Raw genomic sequence first — 20,170 nt, 5'->3', positions numbered from 1 at the left:
CCCCCCCCCCCCCCCCCCCCAGTATGCCCTGGCCTTGTGAACTGCACTAGGTGACAGGAAGGCTGTGGGACCTGGCTCAGGTTGACAGCCTCCACCCTTTCTAACTCTTGAAAGCACTTCTCCCCAACCTTCCTTTGGGGTTGAGGCACATCCTCAAATCCAGTAGCCTGTGGATGGAGGGGCCCCAGTGGTGGTGTTTTGGGGAATCAAAACTATTTGGCAGATGCTTGGCTGATGGTTCCCCAAAGCAGGTGGTGAAGAAGGCAACCAGACCTCAGGGGGCTTGGGGGAACTTCCAAGAGCTGAGTCAATTTTTTTCCGCTGAGAGCGGAAGTCTCCCAAGTGTGACAGAGTGGACATGTTGATGTGTGTGACTGTACAAGATGGGGGGAGGGACAGGGACTGGAAAGGGTCTACAGAGTGCTTTCCTGCTGGAGGATATTCCTGGGTGGACTTCACTGAGACACTGCAGAGTAGGGAGCTCTTATAACTGGGGTGAGAAAAGAGCTGTGTTTCCATGGGAAGGGGGTGCCCAATTACAGGGCTGTAGCCGCAGGGAGGGCTGCAGCAGCCCCAGCAGACCTGTTTCTGAGGGGTGGACAAGTCTGCATACCTTCAAATCACCCTGAGCCTACCCCCACTCACCCTACTGGCCCACCTCCCTGATGCCTGGGCCTCTCTTGTAAGGTAAGGCTGTGTAAGCCTGTGTAAGGTTGCCCCAGCCTGGGCAACTGGGGGAATTGGGTACACACCCTGGAATCTGCCCGAGGACCAAGGAGTCCATGACAGGGCAGGGGAGGGTGTGTCCCTGTACCATTGTGCTGGCTCCACAAGGGACACAAGCCTTGGAGGCTGCAATGGTGGAGGCCCCTAGGGAAACAAAGGCCAAACCAGACTGTCCCAGGGCAGGGACACTTCCTCAGGCAGCCAGCAGGAAGGAAGTGAGCACAGCCCAGTGGAAGGGAGTGGGGAAGCACTGCCCTGACCCCCATTGTTTCTAGCTTTGGGGTCAGCTGGGGCAGGCCCAACACAGGGAGTTCCCCCACACTGGGACAGTGGTGATGGGTGATGGGATGCCGTCTGGCATGGCAGAATCCTGGCGCTCAAGCAATAAGGGGGACAATGGAGGATGAGAGGGCCTTATGTCTGGCATCTTATCAGGAAAAGTGGGAAAGTACGCAAAGAAGAATTACAAAGTTCAGGCTGCATGGGATGATCCTGCTCCAGACTTGACAAGTTTAAGCCTCCAAAAGACCGGCAGCCCAACTCCCCAGACCCAGAAGCCTGTGTCCCTGATCTCCCTCCTCCCTAGCTGGAAGTTGGGCTGACAGCCAAGGGCTAAACCTAGCAGAGAACCAGCCTTATAGCAGGGCCTGAGAAGTACAGACTGAATCCCCCCTGCAGATGAGAACACAGGGTCAGCAGGGAACAGAGAAAGTACCAAGTGGCAGAGTTCTGCCTGTGGGAACAGAAGCCCCAAGCCCACTCTCTTGGTGGTATCTACAGGTAGGCCTGGGAGGAAGCAGGTAGGTTTGGACTACAGAGTCTGTCAGTACAGGCCAAAGGCATGGTAGCACCCATCGGACTACTGTCCACCTAAGATGGGTGGACATAAGATAGCTCATGCTATGACCTCATGTGGGGTCATTTCGTACTGCTGGGGGCAGGACAGCTATTCCAGAACTACCTGGGGTTACGCTGTCACCTCAGGTCAAGCAGGTAGGGCCAATCCCTAGTGAAGCACCCAGAAGCCTTACAATTCCAGAGGTCTCTACCTATTAAACACAATAGATGAGTGTCTGTCCTTTCTGAGTGGTCTACAGTGAAGTCTGTGTGAATACGCTGCCACCTGCTGGTCACAGCTGGGGTGGCCACAGGCTGGGCTCGGGCTTACTTTGAGCCTTAATGATAAAGATGGGGGCCACCAGTGGCCCCAGACTACCCACAGAGCCCAGGTGGTGGTCTAGACACTGGATGTCACAGCAGTTACCACTCTTGTATACAGGGTCTACAAATAATTTTATTGAAACTAAACAAATAACACAACAGTCTTCTTAGATTAGGGGCCACCCTTCCCAAGCCATTTCCCACACTCTTAAAAGCACAGAGCTTGCACAGTAAGGAATTAAAAAAAAATCGTTTCAATGTAGAAATCAGACTCTGCCCCAACATCATGGACTAGACTATTTACAACCTTTCACATTTTAAGTATTCCTTTATGGTTGATCTCTCCTTTCTGTTCCTACAGGGGCTCTAGTACCTTCCCTTGACTGATCCTGAGGGATAGGTATACTTAGGGAAAGGGGTGGTGGGCTCCTTATAGCTATTGGCACCAGCCCTTGGGTGCTGTCCCTCACCAATGGGTGGCGGATGGTCTCCCAATGGCAGGGGTGTGTGTGTAGGGCTGGTACAAAGGCAAGGAGGATTAGACAAAGTAGGTGGGTTGGTACAACTCCCCATAGGCACAGGCATCCATAGCCCTTCCTGATCCCGTCTTAGGCTGTCTCAATTGGGGGTGGGGTGGGGGCAACAAGTAGTTGCAGTGGGTAGGGATCAGCCCAGCCCTGGGTGGAAGGAGAATCCTCCTACACCAGTCCCATCTCCTATTAACAGCTGGCAAACTGTCCATCCGTCTGGGAGGGGGAACAGATGAGCAGGCAGACAGGAAGAATCAGGCTTGCACTGCCCCCAGCCTCTGTCCAACACAGGAGGAATCGAGGTAGCAAACGGCTGAAATGCTCCAACAAGGGGGTAAGGGAAATGAGGGAAAGGAAGTTCCCGCTTGCATACAGCTCCTGCAGCCCAGGGGCTGGAAGAAGGCAGACCTTGCTTGTAAAGTGCTGTAGCCCCTAGCAGGGCTGGGCCCTAGGCAAGCTTGGAAGAAAGCAGGCCAGGCAAGGGTGCAGGAACCAGGCATTCCTGACCAGCATATGCCCTGCCATGCTCCTTGTAGGGATTGCTGGGGAAGATGGGCTGGTAACTCTGTCATTAGCCCTCACCAGCCGCCAGCCACCTCTTGTCCACATACAAACCAACACCCGACCAATATTGCAGGACTGCCTCGCTCACAGCTGAAGGTTCCGGGCCAATGCAGTTTATTCAGGGTTGTGGCCCCAGCTTAGGTTCCTTAATGGAAGCCACACCTTAAGCCTGGGGGTGTCTTGCTGGGGTAGGGAGCGCTTATGCCTGCCACTCCCCAGGCTCACACCTCATAGAGGATCACAGGAAAATCCACGTGGATGCGGGGAGGATCCAGCTTCACGATGCCCTGCCATGGAAACAGAGGCTGGTGAGGGTCAGCTCCTCCCTCAAGAGCTCCCACCATGACAGCAAAGCCCATCTCGGTCTACCTTCACACACTCAACATAGGCTCAAGGACCACTGCCCCAGCCTCTCACCTGAGGAATCAGGTTCTTATGTACCCGTCTCAGCTTGGCCCGCTTCTGCCCATTCTTGGTGACGATTGTCTCCTCGTAGAACTCATGAGCCAGATCCCCATCCTCATCATAGAACATGGAGCTGTGTAGAGAGAGAGGGAACAGGGTGGGCTGAAGCCCCAAACCCAGTCATGGCAAATGACCAGACTACAAGGAAGTGTGCCCACCTCCAAATGGGGAGGAGCAACGTTGATGGGAGGAAGAGAGGTTAATATGCCCGAAAAATCCCTTGTTTAGGGTATAGGGTCTACTAGAAGCAAGAGAGGTAGCCAGTGCTCCTCTGTCAGGCCTCAGGAAGAGAAATCACATCAGAGCACATTGTCAAGGTAGCCAAGGCCAGTTCTCATCACTGGTTTTTTTTCAACAAAAGTAGCCATTCCAACATCAAGCCGTTGCCTTCACCCAGAGTGGGCGAAGCATGACAGCCTGGGCGGGTGTCTCACTCCAGAAGATACTACTGGCCCTCGGGCCAACCTAAGATGGCAGATACCTGAGCTAAGTGGGAGCCTAAAGGGAAAAAGTTTGAATCCTCCCCACCCACCCCCAGGTGGCTGGTCTAGCCAAACTACCGCTGTTGGGTCTCCCTAGTATCTACAGCCAAATCTCCAGCATCACCTGAGTACCATTTACCTGGACCCATCAGGGCCAGGCCAATCTAGAGCTCCTGTCTGGACCCATGGAAAAGAAAGGGAAGGTCAGTGCTCTAGATTTGAAGAACATACCTGGGTGAGGGCCTTTTTTCCCAGGCTCCATTCTCAACAGTAGGACCCAGTCCTACTTTCCTGGCTACTACCCTCAGAGGTCCAATATCACCACGGTAGGTAACGGAAACAGCCAAAGCAGAAGGTTAGTCTTCCCTGAGAACTGGGGAAGAGAGAGCCTAGGAGCCTTCAACTTGCAGGTTGGGCCGGAAGGGATGAAAAGAAAGCTTCTAGTCTCAGGGAGGCCCTATCTCAGCTTAACAGTACAGAGGCCCTCTTACCCTAGGGAGACCTTCAGAGCAGCCAGGTCGCCAGGAGTCGATTGCCCTGCATTCCCCACCCCTTGCTCCCACGGGGACCCGAAACATGGGACTCCTCCTGGCTTCAGCGGGAGCTCTCCGCGGGGCGCCCCGCCGCCCGCCTGTCTTCCCCGGGGCGGAACCCGCGCCCTTACCCGCGGCGTGTGAATACGAAGGGGGGCACGACTCGGCCTCGCGGCCGCACCAAAGCTTGCTCAGCGGCTGCTGACTCCGGGCCGCCGCCCCCCGCCGCCGAGGCGAAGGGCCATAGGCCCCGAGCTTTGGAGCCACTGGCGCCCATGTCAGGGCCGCCGGCGCATGGCGAGCCCTGCGGCCGCTTCGCTCTCACAGGGCCGTCGGCACCACCATACCCTGCCTCGGCCTCCACTCGCAGGTGCTTCCGCCGCCGCCTTCCGCAGGCTCCGCTGTCTCCACGGAAACCTCACTTCCGCTTCCGCACGCCCCGCACGCCGCCTCCTCTGATTGGCTATTTCTTTCGTCGGTCCGCAGGGCGGGACCAATAGCCGCTCTCAGAAGCTAGGCATCCCAGCAGGCACCGCGAGACGTCAGGTTCCTACAGGCTACGGTCTCTCCAGCAGGGACAGCTCCCACCCAGCGATGTGGAAGCTGGGTCCTCCTGGTTTTTGCCTGTATAGCGTCCGACGTTCCTGACCCCTAGAGGTCGGGTCCAGTGGGACGGCCCAACCACGAGCTTCCCCGCAACCAGCGCTTTAAGGACTGTCCCAGGCCAGGCTGCGCATTGCCAATCTGGCTGGCTTCATTTTATTCCCACACCGTTTCTGTGATCAGTGTCGCATTTGGAGAAGAAACCAAACCTAAAGAAAATCAGCCAAATGTATGGCTACGTCTAGGTCTGAAGAACTTCTAATTCAGTGTTCTTTCCAAACCCACTAGAAGGAATGTTCCACGAAGGCAAGAATTAACAGCTGGGCCTTCAGCACAGTGAGCAGTGTTTGGTCCACAGCAGTAGCTCAGTAAATACTTGGGTGAAAACGCTCCCAGCAGTCGCGCGCTTGTTTGTTGGGAGGCGTGTGGGTTCCTTAAATTCTAGCTTATATTCTTGCCTTTACCACAACCTGAGCCCCTGGGTGGTGAGTGATGACAGTAAGTATTCGTACCCCACACCCTTCACAAATCGGTCACATGGTGACTTTGAAAAGGTGCTCTGTGAGCCTGTCCATCACGCTTGGCAGCCAATGGCGTGAGGGGCAATTGCAGTTGAGGGCCCATAATAAAGAGTTCGAAAGCAGAATTTTTAAATCTTTATTCAGCCACTTTTCTCAGGCCCCAGGCCCTGATGATGATTGTCACCCCCACCCCCTTCCCCACAGGAGGCATGCAGCTGAGGCCACAAATATTACATACATTCGCACACATCATCAAAAATAACTGAGGGAAAGACCCTCGCTCTAGCAAAGAAGGCACGGACCTGGACCAGTGCCCACACTCATACAGACCCTGGCCTAGGGACATCCTCCTTGGAGGAGGTACTGAGGCACTGTTGCTGCACCATGAGCCAGCATTTCCTGACCCCAGTGTGTATGAGACAGAGGCCACTGTAGAGGGAAACTTAGGCTCTTTCCTGATGCCTGCCTTACCTTGAACACCTGCCTTTGGCTCCAATACGGCTGTCCTGACACCCCATCCAAGACCCAAAACATACGACTTTTCCCCATAGATGAAGGCCCATAGATTTCATCCCTGAAAACATGACCCTATTCTGTTTGTAGGGTCTCCAAGATTCTAGTATCTGAGACACGAAGTAAGGAGACTTCTGTCTGCTCTATCCCTGCTGCAAGCCTGGAGCAGCTTCCCAGGGCAACCCTGGCCCACCATGGCCCACTGCACAAAGGGCAGAAGAATGCAGAGCCATGCTCTGTGGGTGGACACAGGGGGCCAGCTCCTTTGCTGTTCTCTGGGCTCATTCCGCCAGTCAGAGAGGGCCTCCATGCACACTCATTCTTCAGGCCACATGGGCCCTGTCACACTCACACGGCACGCCCTCGGCACTGCCTACTCTCCTCCTTTCACCCAGGGGTACAAGAGGTCACCCCAGGGGACAGGCGTGCAAGGCTTCCTGGATCTTCTGACGGCAATAGGAGTACTTTTGCAGGATTTGGCGGAGGTGTTCCTCTTCCTCCCGCTGCAGGATGCGCAGGAAGTTGTGTAGCTCAGGCATGCTAAAGGCATCCCACTGCAGGGGGGGTGGGGCGGGGGGGGGGGGAGACACAGGATGCAGGCATGGCCAAATCAGCAGGCCCTCCCCGGAGAAGAGCAGCAATCACATCACACAGCTAGGATGGGGCTTTCTAATGTTAGGTTCTTGCCTGAATGGTCTCTGCTAGGAATCTTGACAATGATCTGTATAGAAGATGGGCCCCACAAAGTAGGGCAGCTGAAGACACCTCGAAGACAGGCAACCAAATTAGATGTTCCCCAGGTACCTGTGGACAGGTCACGCCCACACTCTGACTCTAACACTACTACCCAGACCCAATACTTTATTTTTTTTTTTTAATATTTTTTATTTATTTCTAGGAGAGAGAGAGACAGCGTGAGCAGGGGAGGGTCAGAGAGAGAGGGAGTCACAGACTGAAACAGGCTCCAGGCTCTGAGCTGGCAGTCAGCACAGAGCCCGACGCGGGGCTCGAACCCACGAACCGCGAGATCATGACCTAAGTGAAAGTCGGACGCTTAACCGACTAAGCCACCCAGGCGCCCCACCAGACCCAATACTTTAGAGCCAGAAGGCTTCCTGGTAAAAAGTCCTAATGCCTGAACAGGGAGCCTCTATGACATCCTGGGCCCATCTGTGTGGCTTTGATCTCGTTTAGGATCACCATACTATCATGGATTCCTGCATCTCCCGAGGACTTTCCAAAACAGAGAAGAGCAGACCACCAAGACAATTCTATCTGGCCTCTTGGGACAGGCCCGTGACCTTGGCTTGAGTGGCCTAGAAGGCTTCAGTTTAGCTACAAGGCTTACATACTCCTGGAGAGGCTTTGTAGGGCTTTCTCTCCATCCCTATTCCTCCTTCCAACCTTACTGCTGCTGCAACCCACTAGCCCTACCCAGTGACAACCAAGAAACTAAAGAGGGCTGTGTACTCACATTTACCTCCCCAGAGTCATTCTCCTTGAGGACAAAGCTTAGGGCCTTCTCGCTGGGCCCTGCAAGGAGCCGCAGCCGCAGGGGTTGCTCATCATCTGACAGCTTCCGGAGGTACACTGAGGGCCAGGCAGGGAGAAAAGAGTATTTGATTAGTCAGGCCCAGCCCACTCACCCCCTCACACATGATGCATGAATGCATGAATGTATAGTTTCATACAGTGGGGTGGGGTGGGAAGCCCACCTTGGCCATGGCGCTCAGCCCGCTCAAAGAGTGCAAACTTGCGAGGGTCATCCACCACTAAGAACTTGCGCAGTAGGGCCTCAATGACCTCGCGTGCCCGTGTGCGTGACAACACATGCAGGTGCTTGACGGCATCCTTGGGCAGGTAGAAGGAGGTGCGGCGCCTCACAGCTGTGCCTCGTCCTGGGCCCCGCTGGGCATCCTGCAAGGAGGGTGGCTTCTTGCTAGAGGGCACCGAGACAGGGCGCACCAGCTTCAGTTGAACCTTGATGAAGCCTGTGTAGGAGCCATCCTTGTTCTGAAGAGGAGAAACCGAACATGGCTAGGTTCCAGGTGAGATGGAACAGATACGGACACCGCCAGTCCACTTGGGGCTAGGCTGGGTGCGAATAAATCACTGCTTAGGCCCACCCAAGAATATCTTAGCTGTGACCCTTTGAGAATCAGGCACACAGCTGGATTCCTGCCTCTCCTGGCATCCCCTTCCCCGGCTGTCAACTCACCAGGCTCATGAAGAGGTTGCTGTTGATCTGGCTATTGTACTCCTTGATCTTCTGCTCAGTCTCAGCCTGAGAAAGGTCAGGGGTCTCCCACTCCACAGGCTCGTCCTGAAAGATGGGCCAGGGTGGACATAGGGCCCTAAAAGAACCCATCCCACTGCAGTGCATGTCACAGACATTCACAGGGAGGTGAATCCAGATTGGCTGCTTTGAAAAACAGCCTCCGGGGCAGCCTTTGAAAACGGACTACAAAGCTTGAGTCCTGATGAGAAGAACCCATCACTGCTCCTGGTTTTGCATGCTATGGATGGACACAGCAAAGGTGGAGTCATGTGGCTTCTTTATGCCTCCTACCTGGGGACTCTTCAGCACTGAGTGAGGCCCTAAGAATACCTTAAAACCAAGACAACTGAAGCTAAAAGGACAGGGGCTAGGAAAAGATGTGGGATTCTTGTTGACAGTAAAACCATCTTTCAACTGCACAGCTTGATTCCAGCACCCTAGTTGGGTAGGGTCAAGGGTGTCCTGGAGAAAGGAGACCACTTTGCCCTGGCAAAGGGCCATGACCACAGGGCGAGCGGTATGGGGACTGGTGCATACCAGGAGCCCAGCCAGGGGGTAAAGGGCAACTTCTACAATGTTAACACCCCCTGGTGGAACTTGGGGCCAGCCCTGCATGTCTCACACATAGTGAGGAAACCACTGTGATTTGATCTTGACCCAAGCCGCACAAAAGGCAGCTTCAGGCCAGACTCCAATCTGCCTCCTGGTAAAGCCTGTCCCACAAGTGCCAAGCAGGTAGGCTTTTGCACCTACTCCCTCCTACCTGGAGGTTTAGCCCAAAGATTTTTAGCTCTACCACTCAGCCCTTCCCCCACTCCTCCAGGGCTGGATTCTTGTCAGAAGGGTGGAGTATAAACCAGGGCAGCCAGAGCTCTGAATTAACTTTTTCTACCAAACTCCCTGGTTCCATTGCATCAGCCTTACTTCCTGTTGACGTCAGGTCCTGGTTGGAATGAAAGTCTCACGGACACAGCTGAGATTACTGCTGACCAATGCTTTGTCCCAGGGGAGTTCTTACAGCTGGTCTCCTGCAGAATAACCTTGTACCCAGCTCTGAGCCCAGGAGAGGCAGGCTTCTCCCTGACTGCTGCCTTGGAGCCCCTAAGCTTAAACCATCTGATGGGGACAAATAGTGTGGACAGATGAGAAGGTAGGGTGCTCTTCACCTAGAACAGCTTTATAGCAGTATGCTCTTTACCTAGAACCTACCAGTAAGTATGTGGCACGGAGGACTGAGGCTGGGGCCTCACAGGAAAAAGGTATTGGGGGAGGGGTGGGAACTGAAGTCTATTTGCTCCCCCAAGTTTCAAAAAATCTCCTGGATGGAGGATAGCACTAAGAAGGGAAAACTCTAACTGAACTCTTATAGGAGACAAGAAGAAACCCTCTAAGACTGGTAAAGAACAAATGGTGTGGGCCCTGGGAAAAGGGAGATCTGGGGGGCAAAATGAAGGCTAGAGCCTGGGAATAAAGGGTGGATGTGTTTGTTCAGGCCCAAGGAGAGGGCTTGGGACAGGAAGGAGTGACCCAATAGGAAGGAGTATCCAGATAGGAGGCTGCTAAGGGCAGGAGGAAAGCTGAGCAGACTTCAATACCAGGGCAAGAAGAGAATTCTGTTTATAGGACAGTGGGCACATGGATGGCACCAACTTATTTCCCTTGCTTGTGATGGCTCGGAGCTCCAGCCTGAGGATAAGAACACTTGCTCCTTCCTCTTCCCTTCCCCGGTTATCCAGAAGCCCTGGACGGGGGTGCAGTGACCTATGTTCTAGCCCCTTCCCCTTTCCAAGTGAACCTCCCTTAGTATTTTTTTCCCCCAGCCTCCTTGAATATCTTTACTCATAAAACAAGGGAGTTGGACTGTAGGCACTGCACTGTCCTACCAGGATTCTACAGGAAGAAAAGTTTCTTTTCCCACTTCCAAAGCTTCTCATGGGAGGATTCTTTTTAAGAGAGAGAAAGAGAGAATAGGGGAGAGGGACAGAGGGAGAGAAGAGAGAGAATTTTAAGCTGGCTTCATGCCCACTGTGGACCCCCATGTGGATTGATCCCACAACCCTGGGATCATGATCACAACCTGAGTGGAAATCAAGAGTCCTAGCTCAACCAACTGAGTCACTGAGGGGCTGGAGGATTCTAACAGCCTTCCCAGAAGTGTGCACAGCAGGACCATGGAACTTTCCTTCTCCTGCACTACAGTGACCCATCCTCTATGCTGCCACTGTCCCTAGTGATGCTTTTTATTTTACATATAATTTGGGACTCCCCAGCCTCCTTTGCAATTGATGTCTTGTGGTTTTCTCACTACTCCACAATGAAAAATGCCTCAAGCCTGAGTGACAGGATCCACACACAAACCTTGCACCCAAATCTGGGCTGCACTTTTGAGTAAAATTTAATCTAAAGAGTATACAATTTTCATCTAAAGAATCACCCGCAGGTCTCTTTTTGTGGCTCATGTAAGGAATTCCACCCCAGTGCTGCTAGGTATTCTGGGCTTTACCCTTCCCATCTTTCCTTCCTGACACTCTGTCCAGGGTGCTCTCCTGAGGTTTACTCACTCCAGAATAGTTACCTGAGTTTGGCAGTTAACACTCATGGCACACAACATAGAGATTTCTGATAATGAGAACGCCTAGAAGGATTGGAGAGGAACAGCTACTCCAGTACATTTTACAGTCCTGGATTTGTAACCCCTATCTCTCTTGACCCCTCCTCTGGGGGTTTTTCAATCTAGCCTGCCCTACCTCGTGTGGATAAAGTGCTCCTGCTTGCTTACAGTCCAGTCCAGAACTAGGATTCTTTCCCATCCATTACCAAATGCCCTTCCTCCAGATCCACACCAATTTTAGTATGTGTGCTGCCGAAATGAACACTCCAGCCAGGTCCACTCCAGAATTCTCCGCTTTCCAGCAGCTGGTGACAGGCCAGACTGGTAAGAGAGGTGGGGACTCAGCTGGCTCCTTCAAGTATTGCAAATGGAGAGGCACGAAACTTCCTTCGCCTTTCTCTCCTAAACACACTTCCCAGTTCCAGGCGACGACACCTCCCCTTCCACTTCCTCCTACCCCGCCCCCGTCTCCCAGAGAGGAGGTGGGGGCGTCCCAACGCGGAAATCGAGGTGCTAGTCGGGACTGCGCAGTCGGCTTTAGTCATAGGTGAATAATGCCCGTCCCAGGTCTACCCCAAGCCACGTAGCTGCTTCCCCTGGTTCAACTGGTCTGTGACAGAGACAACAAGGCCTCGGCACCCGGCACCAAGTCGCTAAGAGCCCCGCACAAGGCTCGGAGGGCTGGCCCCGGGCGGCATGGAGTCCCCTCCCATAAACTCAAGCCAGCAATTTAGCGGGGAGGGGCAGAGTCCCAAAGATCTTCACCAGCCCGCCACCCGCAACCCTGGCCCCCACCTGGTCCCGACGCGGCCTGCGTGCCAGCGAGGTACGCGCCGTGAAGTACTGCTCGAGCTCCGAGTCCGAGTCCTCCTGGCTGCAGTAGCCACTGCTTGTAGTGCTGCTCCAGGTCATCTCGAAAGAAGGCGTCCCCGCATCCGCCTCGCCCATCGCCGCGCCCGCCAGCCAGCTCCCCGAACCCTGTGCGCCCGTAGCCTCCAACCACCGCCCCAGGCGCGTGTGCGCGTGCGCCGGGATCTGGGTTCGCGCCGCAACCGTTAACACTGAAACGTAGACAGCCAGGATCTGGCTCTGGTCTCATTGGGGGAGGAACATCGAAAGGCGGGGTCGTACACGCCACGCCTCCAGGAATGACCTCATAGCCCAGGCAGCTCAGCTCAGCTCCGCCTCGTAGACCCCACCTCAGTTGGGGAACAAGTCGGCGTGTGTGCGCATGTGCACCAGCGTGGCCTCAAGACCGGATGCGGATGCGGGAAGGTGCGGAAATTGAGTGGGCGCGGAGCCTGGGCTATTCCGGGCAGTTCGCGCCGAGTCAGTTCCCCGGAATCCCTTTGAGCCCCTTCGCAGAATTAGCCACTCTCTGTCGCGGGAAAACCCGCTGTTAGACCACTCCTTGAATGCAACGCAGGGTGGTCCTAGGCATCTCCTGCAATGCGGCCCGCTGATCTTCGCGCCTTTCCCGTACACCCCCCCTGCCCCCCGCTCACCACGTTGGTGTCCCGCTCCAGCGCAGGTTCCCAGCCCAGGTCCCGGGGCCCGCAGCAGTCCAGGCAGATGAGCGCGCGGCAACGGTAGTGGCAGGTGAACTTGCAATCTGCGGAGAAGCCTGGCTGTGAGGCGGTGGAGCCCCAGCTCCAGTTAAGAGAAACTTTCCGGGGCACGGAAGAGAAACCCCGGGATGAAGGCCGTTGCTCGCCAGGCTCTACATGATTGGCCTTATCTTAAGTCCCTTTACTCCCCCCGCCCTGCGTTGCTATTCAGATTCCAGTGTTGGTCCCCAGGTGTCTGGAAACTGGTGGGAAGGCCTCGGGCAGTTACGGATCCAGGCCTGTTAAACAGTTGTATCTCTAGCACCTAGGGCAGAACTTTTCCCTTCCGCATTGTCACCCTTACCTCCGCCCATTTACTTGAAGGGAAAAAACCAAAAATTTTAAACTCTTGTTTCCCTCTGTCACTTGTCTCTACACCCCTCACGCCAAAACTTACTAACAGTAGTCTGCACACACTTAAAAAAAATTTTTTTTTTATTTTTGAGACAGAGACAGAGCATGAGTGGGGGAGCGGCAGAGAGAGAGAGAGACACACACACACACAGAATCTGAAACGGTCTCCAGGCTCTGAGCTGTCAGCACAGAACCTGATGCGGGGCTCAAACCCACAAACCGTGTGATCATGACCTGAGCCGAAGTTGGACGCTTAACCGACTGAGCCACCCAGGTGCCCCTGCACACACTCTTAATTCCTCACCTACACTTTCTCCTGTAACCATTCCAGTAAGGCTTGCCCCTGCCTCCAGGAAACTGCCCTGGTTAGGGTCTTCAGCAACCTGTGCACAGTCAATGCCATGTCCCTTCTTCATCCTCATCTCCTCAGCATCATTTGATGCGTGCTCCCCTTGGGCTTCCCACTACTCAGGTTTTCCTTCCGTTTTTCTGCAGCTCCTGCTCAGCAACTTTGGTTCTGTCTCAACTCCCAGATCTAATGGGCAGCGGGTCTGAGGTTCAGTTCAGTCCTGATCACTGTTCTGCTCTGTGTACACTCCAGATCCAAGGCTCCCACTGCTGATCTCCCTCCTCAGATCAAACTCTGTGTCAACCCAACACGGCCAAAACAACTCTTCTTCCACTCCCCCTCCCCCCACCCCGAGTTTCTCATCTTAGCAAAAATCGCTACTCTCCCAGTTTGAAGTAAAAAAATCCCAATTTACCCTTGATTCCTCCCTTTTGACACACACCCAAATTGTCTTTTATTTTTTTAAATCTCTGTGACCGCTTCATTTCTCCTTGGGAATAGTGCAGTCTCTCAGCCCTTGCTCACGCTTGGCATTCTGTCACAACTCTGGTGTTCAGGACAGACTTGTACTGGATGAGAGGGTCTCCGTGCCTGCATAGGCCTGGGACACCTTCCCTAAATGGGCCTGAGCAGTGATGCTCAACCCAGGCTGCCTATTGGAATGATCTGTTTTGTTTTTAAATAGCTGATACACTCCCAGTGATTGATTTAACATGTCTGAGGTCCAGGCATAGGGGTTTTGAGGGCTGTAAAATCCCACCCGATTCTAGTTGGTGTATAGCCAGCGGGGCAGCAACCTCTGCTAGTCGCTGATTCCTGGGAGGACAGAAGGACGGCAGGTGTGTGGTGTTTCATGTTTTAGCACCAGGCTGACTGGGCCTGTAATAGGTATTGCTCAACAACATTTCTGCTTGCAGAGGGCCCACCCAAGGTACTTTTTCCCTGTCCCCATCCCATAGGTGGGTAAATTTCCCTCATGCCAGAGTTTTTGGAGAGGGACGTGGTGAATGAATCTTTGGGAAAGGGCAGGACTAGGAACATGGACTTAGAGACTGGTCAGCACGAAGCCTTTCTCAAGAAGAACCAAGACACTTTAAAGAAAAAGAGTTTGAGGAGGTCTGGGTGGCTTAGTCGGTTGAGCTTCCGACTTCAGCTCTGGTCATGATCTCACGGTTTGTGAGTTTCAGCCTGGCGACCGGCTCTCTGCTGTCAGCCCAGAGCCTGCTTCGGATCTCTGTTCCCCCCCCCCCCCACCCCCACGCTGCACGTACCCTCCTCGCGCTGTCTCTCAAAAAATAAATGAAAACATTAACAAATTAGATAAAAAGCTTGAAATCAGCACCGTTGTCATAGGCAGCCGCCTCTGCCCAACTGTGCACCTGATGCAGGTGGAATAAGACAAGGCTATAAACCACCTATCTGCCCGCACTCTTACACGACGGGGCAAAGGTAATGGACCTGGGCCCGCCGAACCAACCCTTCCGACCCCCTCCTTTGCGACTTGACACGCAGCGACGCCGCCGCCCTTTGGCCGCCCTTTTCGCTCTTGCCAGCGCGCGGGGCTGCTACTCACGCGCGCACTGCAGGCCCTTGCGCACGACGCCCAAGATGAAGTCGCCGCAGAGGTCGCACCACGTGTGCGTGGCAGGCCCCGCGGGCTGGAAGTGGTGGCCGCGGCCCGCGACCAGCTGCCCTGCAGGATTACGCGCGGTGCCCGGCGCGATGCGCAGCGCGTTGGCGCGCTCCAGTCGCGTGCGGCCCGGGCCCGCGCGCCGCGCGGGTTCCAGTTCCCTCAGTTCAATGAGCTCGGGTTTCGTGGACATGGCCGGGTCGCGCGGGGACTCGCGCGGGCTGTCGGCGCGAGCGAACGCGGGGCGGGCGGGGCCGCTGGGCGGACCCCGATGCAGCGCCGCCCCCGGGATCCGAGCAAGGCGGCGGGAGAGAACCCGGCCGAGCGGCGTAATCGTAACTCGGCCCGAGGCGGAGTGGAGCGGCGAGGGTGCGGAGTCGGGCGCGATCTCGCAGAGTCCCCGCCCTCTTTTTCCTTTTCTCCTAGCATCCTAGAAGCAACACCCATCCTGCTGACGACGACGACCACCCCAAAAGGCCACTCGGAGACCGACTGTTTCTAGAGGCCAGCTTTACTGTGTTAGACCGACAGGGTCCCCACATCCGGCCCTTGCCTTTGCCCCCGCCCAGGCCTCCTGCTTGCTGAGGCAGCGCCCTCAGCCTACCCGCTGGTTAGGGCAGGAAGTGGGGAGGGCTTTGCTGGGGGAGATGGGTGGGCGGCTCCACCCTTCCCCGCTGTGCTCACCACCTGGGAAGCTGGGGCTCTGGCAGAGGCTAGGCTGAGATCCTGAGTTTCAGGGCACATTCTGAGTGGGTGTACCGCATGGATGGTTGGCCCTCAGCAGCTGTAGCCTTCACTTGGCTCTGTCACCTTGGGCTGCCAAGACGCAAGCCTTTCTATGCTTCTCCCAGTGCTTGACTTGGCACTCCCTGTAAGCAGGTGGACCATTGAGCATGCAGTTCTTGTGGGGGGTATGGGAGTGGGGCTTAGGAGTCCAAGGCCCTAGGATACTCTCACCTGCAGCAATACCATTCATTCTGGCATCGTGAGCAACGTTTGGAGGCTTCGGCACTGCAGTAGGCACAGGGGGGCCGCTCTGGAGCTACTGCCTCTAGCACGTCCAGCCTGTAGGTCTCGGCCCATCTAGGAAAGTGGTCAGGAAAGCCTGGCTGTGCCTGGCTGGTGGGGGCACAAGAGCACTGCTGCCTGAGTCCATGCCTTCTTCATGCCTCCCACCCCTTCTGCCCACTCAGCAGGCCCCACCTTTGTGCCTGCAGCCGCAGGTCTTGCTCTGAGGGGCTGAATACATGCTGCAGTTGGTGTTTGGCAATAGCCTGCCACTTGCCTCTGTTCTCTCTTTCTAGTCGCTCCCAGATTTCTGGGATCTGAGGGAGAGAAGTGGAAAGTGTTAGGGAGGAGCTGGCAAAGTGGACAGTGGCCCTGAGCAACTAACTTCCTAGTCCCTACCTGTTCTAACACCAGGTCCTTCTTAGGGGGCTGGGTTTCGGTCAGGGCCAGGTGGGCCAGGAAGCCCTGCAGGTCTGCCAGGTTGGGTAGCTGGTCGAGCAGTGTGTCTGTGAGGAAGGCCCGAAGCTGCAAGGAAATCCGAGGGAGGCCAATGTGAAGTGGGGCTGACCAGAGAGGACCTGGGCTGGGCTGGGTTGAAATGCATGTGGGGACATTGTGCCACTAGCTGAGGTTCGAGGTCTGGAAAGAGTACTGGGGCTGATGTAGGTGGGCAGTGATAAACAGCAGGTGTGGGACGGAGTGGTACCAATGCAGGAGGAGTTCCCCACCTTGAGTAGCTGTCCCTTGGCAAAGCTGGTGAGGCAGTAGCGGGCCCGTGCTTCGTGGCTTAGTAGCAGGTTGTACAGGGCAATCCACACCTGCCCATCCAACTTGCTCAGCTTTTGCTGCTCTGAGGGGCCCACTGTCTGCCAACGGCCACCCTCAAATCGCTGCCGCTTGCCTGGGGAGAAGAACCAGTGCACTGGGAGCAGATGTTGCACACTCTGAGTCAGACAGCTGCATGGGCTGGGGTGCTGCCCAAATGCACGACTTGCCCAGGCAGGGGTGCTGCTTGTTCCAAAGCAGGGGAGTCCTTGGTAGTGGACACACTCTGCCTGCTGCAGAGCCCAGGTCTAAACCCATATTGGGTGAGGCATCCTGGTATCCTCTATGGGCGAATGGGCATAGTTTGTCTGTCTGTGTGTGCAAGCTGCCCATCCCCACAAATCCTGGAGGATGTTCGGGAAGCAGTGAGCTGGGGTTTAGGCAGGTCAGAGAGGATTTACCTCCTTTCTGCCGGCTCCAGGGACTGTGCTCCAGCAGTTCAACCAGGAGGCAGGGCAAGTTGTGGGTACTGAGCATGCGGTTCAAGGTGCTCAAGGAAAGGCTACAGGTGGTGGTAGAGAGAAGTGAGCAGAAGCTACAGGCCGAGGCTCCCAGCCTTCCACTGAAGGTCCCAGCCCTGGCAGGGATGCCCACCTGTCCACACAGTCTGTAATGTAGCGCAGCACCGAGAGGGCCTTTAATGCGATCTCAAACTCCATCACCTCTGCCTGTTTTTGCAGCTCCTGGGGGGCGACAATGGTGCTCAAGCTGGGCCACCCCCCTGCCTGCTCAGGCCTCAAAAGAGCCTGGTCAAGCCATTGACATCCCGAGGGAATCTCAGCCTACCTGCATGGGGGTGCTGTACTGGGGCTCCTCCTCCTCAGGAGGGCCGCCATGGCTACTCCGGGCCACCAACAGAGTCAGTTTTCGGTGGCAGTAGTCTATCAAGTCCAAGACAGTGTCCTCTGCTGACTCACACACCTCCTGAGAGGCAGACAGAAGGGAAACATTCTGTCTCTGATGCTCTTCCCACATAGACACGACCTCCCTCCCTTCAGGCCTTTGCTGGAAGCAGTAGCTAGTGGGGAGGGCTGATGCCTCACCTTGTGGAAGAATACTGTCTCCAGAAGGTTGATGATGGAGGCCTCGTGGTGTACCTGTCAGATAAAGAGGACAGAGCCTGGGGTTACTGAAGGAAGGATGCTATTATCAGCTCTCTTCTCTAGTCCAGGGCCCTCTAGAGGCGTGGGCAGGATATGACCCAGGAGCCCGGCTCACCACCATGTATATGGGAAAAGTGTTCTGGGGCTTGAAGTCCTCCAGCCTGCACAGCACAGGGAACACCTTCTGCTTCCACATCTCCACTGCAATCAGCTCCTCCACCAGTGTTGGGATCTTTAAGGGGGAGGAGAAAGACAGAAGTAGGCCTACCGTGGCCTGTCAACCCTCCCATCCCTGGCTCAGCCCAGCCCGACTCTCCTCAAATGCTCCTTGGCTCCTAGATTCTCCCCATAGGCAGCTTCCTAGACTCTCTCTGGCACCTTAGACTTTCATTTCTAGCTGTCCTCAACACCTCTGTGGGGACATCCTCCATGCTTCCTGTAATTGGCTCTTGCCTTGTCCACAGGTTGCCTTGCTCCACCCTGCACCTACACCCTTGTCCCCTGTGTCCCTATCCAGGCATTCCCTCCGTCTGGCTCTCCTGCTCATGCCCTCTCTCTTCTTGTCTCTGTTCTCTGCTCTTCCAAAGTTCTGGTGTGTCTTGACCTCACCTTTACTCAAGGCCCTGTACAGTTTTCTAGTCTTTCCCCCTCAACTCCATTAGGGGCCTCCACCTTTTCTTTGCAGAAGAACCCTTTGTCAAGTGGTATCTGAGGTCACTTATTCCAGCCACCTCCTGGCTCATGCTCCAGCCAGGTTGATCCCTGATTAACAACTCCTCTCTCAAGTTAGGAAAGATGCCTCCTTCCATGCCTAAGTCCCACCCCCATTTCAGTGAGGGCCCCTGCTGGCCTGATAGTCTATTCAAGGATGTTTTCAGAAGTTAGGCCCTCCCTCTACAGCCTAGGCTGTTGTATGATCCATAACTGTCTTCCAAACCAACCCACGCCTCACACTTGGCCTGGTGTGCCAGGGTCTTGTCCAAAAGGGGTGCAAAATCAAATGTGCAACACACTCCTCTCTTTTCCCTTGGGGAAGACAAGTGCAGGCACCAAGGGTGCTCCTGATTAGTAGAGTGGTGGTGTGGGAGATGGTGGGAAGTCAGGAACCCTGCCTGTGGCCCCAGCGTACCTTCCCATGGGTGACCAGCAGCTCTTGGATGGGCTCACTCTGGCTGGCTGTAGCATCAAGGATGGCCTGCATGTTCAGCTTCTCCAAGTTCTCATGCTGCTGGATCCACCTGCCCCAGAAAGCAGGAGTGTATGTGCATCTGAGTGCACATTATGTGCAGTAGGAGTGGGGTGAGGGCCGGTCCTATTGAAGCCCAACCTGATTCCGAGGGGCCAGAGGGGAATCAGGACCCCTAACTTGAGCTTCGTCTTCTCACCTGGAGGCTCCTCCCCAACGGGCACCCTTTCCCCCAGTGTCAGGCCCATACTCCCCCATTCAAGGATTCTGGCCCCACGACTCCGCCTGACTCTGATCCAGCTGCCTCACCCTCCGGAGCCCATCTCGAGCAGCGGGAAGCTGCGCAACCTCCGCACCAGCACTTCAGCCTCCCCCGGCAGTAGTAGCTCCAGGTCGCCCATGTTGTGGCCGGGGACAGACAGTGGGAAGGCAGGGCTCAGCTGACCCTGGGCAGCAGCCGACGCTGAAGTGAGGGTGCTGAAACTTTCGAGAACGACCGTGTCCCGCAGGGTCGAGGTCTCGAACACAGCCGTTGCCGACCGGTTGGGGCGCGTGGGTCTTCGCCGCCATGGAAACGGGGGAGTCTGGGCTGCGCAGGCGCCGGCCCCGCCCCCGCCCGCCTCTCTTTCCTGGCTGCAGTTAGCAGCCCTCTTTGGACTCCCAGAGCTTTCTCCTGCACATCCACCTGCGGCTCATGGGTCTGCCCTGAGTGGCCAGACTTGGGTGGCCTAGGCTCCCTTCTCGGACGTTAAGTCGACCCGCATAGGGATGGGGTCACCTCGCCTCCACCAGCTCTTCCTGCAGCGACTCCGTCTCAGCCGTACCGCCTTTCCGTGGCTTCCTGGCTCTAGTATGCCTTTTGCTCAGATCCACCTTCCTAAAGTACTGCGCAATGCCCATGTCTCTCAATCCTAGCCTAGCAGGCTACCTACCATCACGTGTCACGAAGTAACTGCTGTAGTCTTTTTTTGGGTGACTCTGTTCGTCTCTAGTCCTCGAAATAGTATGTCCAAAATAGCTTACCAGCAATTCTGCAGTATTATGGTCTTGCCCCCTCCTTACCTCGGTACTTCATTTGTTGTCCTTCTGCCCCGTTGTCTCCCATGTTCCAGCCCGTGGGC

The 20,170-nt window shown here is 55.4% G+C and overlaps 3 protein-coding genes across 10 annotated transcripts; all 3 read right to left on the bottom strand.

Annotated features, from left to right (window-relative positions):
* Positions 1 to 2,000: 2,000 nt before the first annotated feature.
* On the bottom strand, positions 2,001 to 4,863 carry TUSC2 (tumor suppressor 2, mitochondrial calcium regulator). The gene is made up of 3 exons (XM_039227990.1): positions 4,593 to 4,863; positions 3,399 to 3,519; positions 2,001 to 3,268 (listed from the first exon to the last, which is right to left on the bottom strand). Exons 1-3 carry the CDS (start codon positions 4,736 to 4,738, stop codon positions 3,203 to 3,205), a joined length of 333 nt encoding a protein of 110 aa, XP_039083921.1. The 5' UTR covers positions 4,739 to 4,863; the 3' UTR covers positions 2,001 to 3,202.
* Positions 4,864 to 5,732: 869 nt separating this feature from the next.
* On the bottom strand, positions 5,733 to 15,120 carry RASSF1 (Ras association domain family member 1). Of its 7 annotated transcripts, none has more exons than XM_039228206.1 (7): positions 14,871 to 15,120; positions 12,493 to 12,599; positions 8,317 to 8,421; positions 7,814 to 8,111; positions 7,573 to 7,688; positions 6,786 to 6,902; positions 5,733 to 6,652 (listed from the first exon to the last, which is right to left on the bottom strand). In XM_039228206.1, the coding sequence occupies exons 1-7, from the start codon at positions 15,118 to 15,120 to the stop codon at positions 6,506 to 6,508; spliced, it is 1,140 nt and encodes a 379-aa protein (XP_039084137.1). In that variant the 3' UTR covers positions 5,733 to 6,505. The 7 variants fall into 7 exon arrangements, with proteins under 7 accessions (XP_039084137.1, XP_039084139.1, XP_039084138.1 ...); XM_039228208.1 differs by having other exon boundaries at positions 6,786 to 6,863; XM_039228207.1 differs by having other exon boundaries at positions 7,579 to 7,688.
* Positions 15,121 to 15,420: 300 nt separating this feature from the next.
* Positions 15,421 to 19,625, bottom strand: ZMYND10 (zinc finger MYND-type containing 10). 2 transcript variants are annotated; one of them, XM_039227997.1, is made up of 12 exons: positions 19,359 to 19,625; positions 18,993 to 19,101; positions 17,979 to 18,095; positions 17,804 to 17,857; positions 17,547 to 17,684; positions 17,355 to 17,443; positions 17,162 to 17,262; positions 16,664 to 16,836; positions 16,335 to 16,460; positions 16,131 to 16,252; positions 15,885 to 16,010; positions 15,421 to 15,796 (listed from the first exon to the last, which is right to left on the bottom strand). In XM_039227997.1, exons 1-12 carry the CDS (start codon positions 19,448 to 19,450, stop codon positions 15,721 to 15,723), a joined length of 1,323 nt encoding a protein of 440 aa, XP_039083928.1. In that variant the 5' UTR covers positions 19,451 to 19,625; the 3' UTR covers positions 15,421 to 15,720. The 2 variants fall into 2 exon arrangements, with proteins under 2 accessions (XP_039083928.1, XP_039083929.1); XM_039227998.1 differs by lacking the exon at positions 19,359 to 19,625 and adding an exon at positions 19,249 to 19,337.
* Between the last annotated feature and the right edge of the window lie 545 nt (positions 19,626 to 20,170).

This window comes from Hyaena hyaena, unplaced genomic scaffold (assembly GCF_003009895.1).
Source record: "Hyaena hyaena isolate Hyena2069 unplaced genomic scaffold, ASM300989v1 scaffold_30, whole genome shotgun sequence".
NCBI classification, from domain to species: Eukaryota; Metazoa; Chordata; class Mammalia; order Carnivora; family Hyaenidae; genus Hyaena; species Hyaena hyaena.
This window is presented reverse-complemented; position numbering and strand designations above follow the sequence as displayed.

Excerpts from the sequence above, each read along its gene's own strand:
- TUSC2 (XM_039227990.1), bottom strand. The coding sequence starts at position 4,738 with ATGGGCGCCAGTGGCTCCAAAGCTCGGGGCCTATGGCCCTTCGCCTCG. Across the intron at positions 3,520-4,592 it reads TTCGTATTCACACGCCGCGG|CTCCATGTTCTATGATGAGG; the intron begins GTAAGGGCGCGG and ends CTCTCTACACAG. Across the intron at positions 3,269-3,398 it reads ATAAGAACCTGATTCCTCAG|GGCATCGTGAAGCTGGATCC; the intron begins GTGAGAGGCTGG and ends TTTCCATGGCAG.
- RASSF1 (XM_039228206.1), bottom strand. The coding sequence starts at position 15,120 with ATGTCCACGAAACCCGAGCTCATTGAACTGAGGGAACTGGAACCCGCG. Across the intron at positions 12,600-14,870 it reads CAAGGGCCTGCAGTGCGCGC|ATTGCAAGTTCACCTGCCAC; the intron begins GTGAGTAGCAGC and ends GCTTCTCCGCAG. Across the intron at positions 8,422-12,492 it reads TGGAGCGGGACACCAACGTG|GACGAGCCTGTGGAGTGGGA; the intron begins GTGAGCGGGGGG and ends CCCATCTTTCAG.
- ZMYND10 (XM_039227997.1), bottom strand. The coding sequence starts at position 19,450 with ATGGGCGACCTGGAGCTACTACTGCCGGGGGAGGCTGAAGTGCTGGTG. Across the intron at positions 17,858-17,978 it reads CTTTTCCCATATACATGGTG|GTACACCACGAGGCCTCCAT; the intron begins GTGAGCCGGGCT and ends TTTATCTGACAG. Across the intron at positions 15,797-15,884 it reads AATGAATGGTATTGCTGCAG|GGAGTGCCAAGTCAAGCACT; the intron begins GTGAGAGTATCC and ends ACCTGCTTACAG.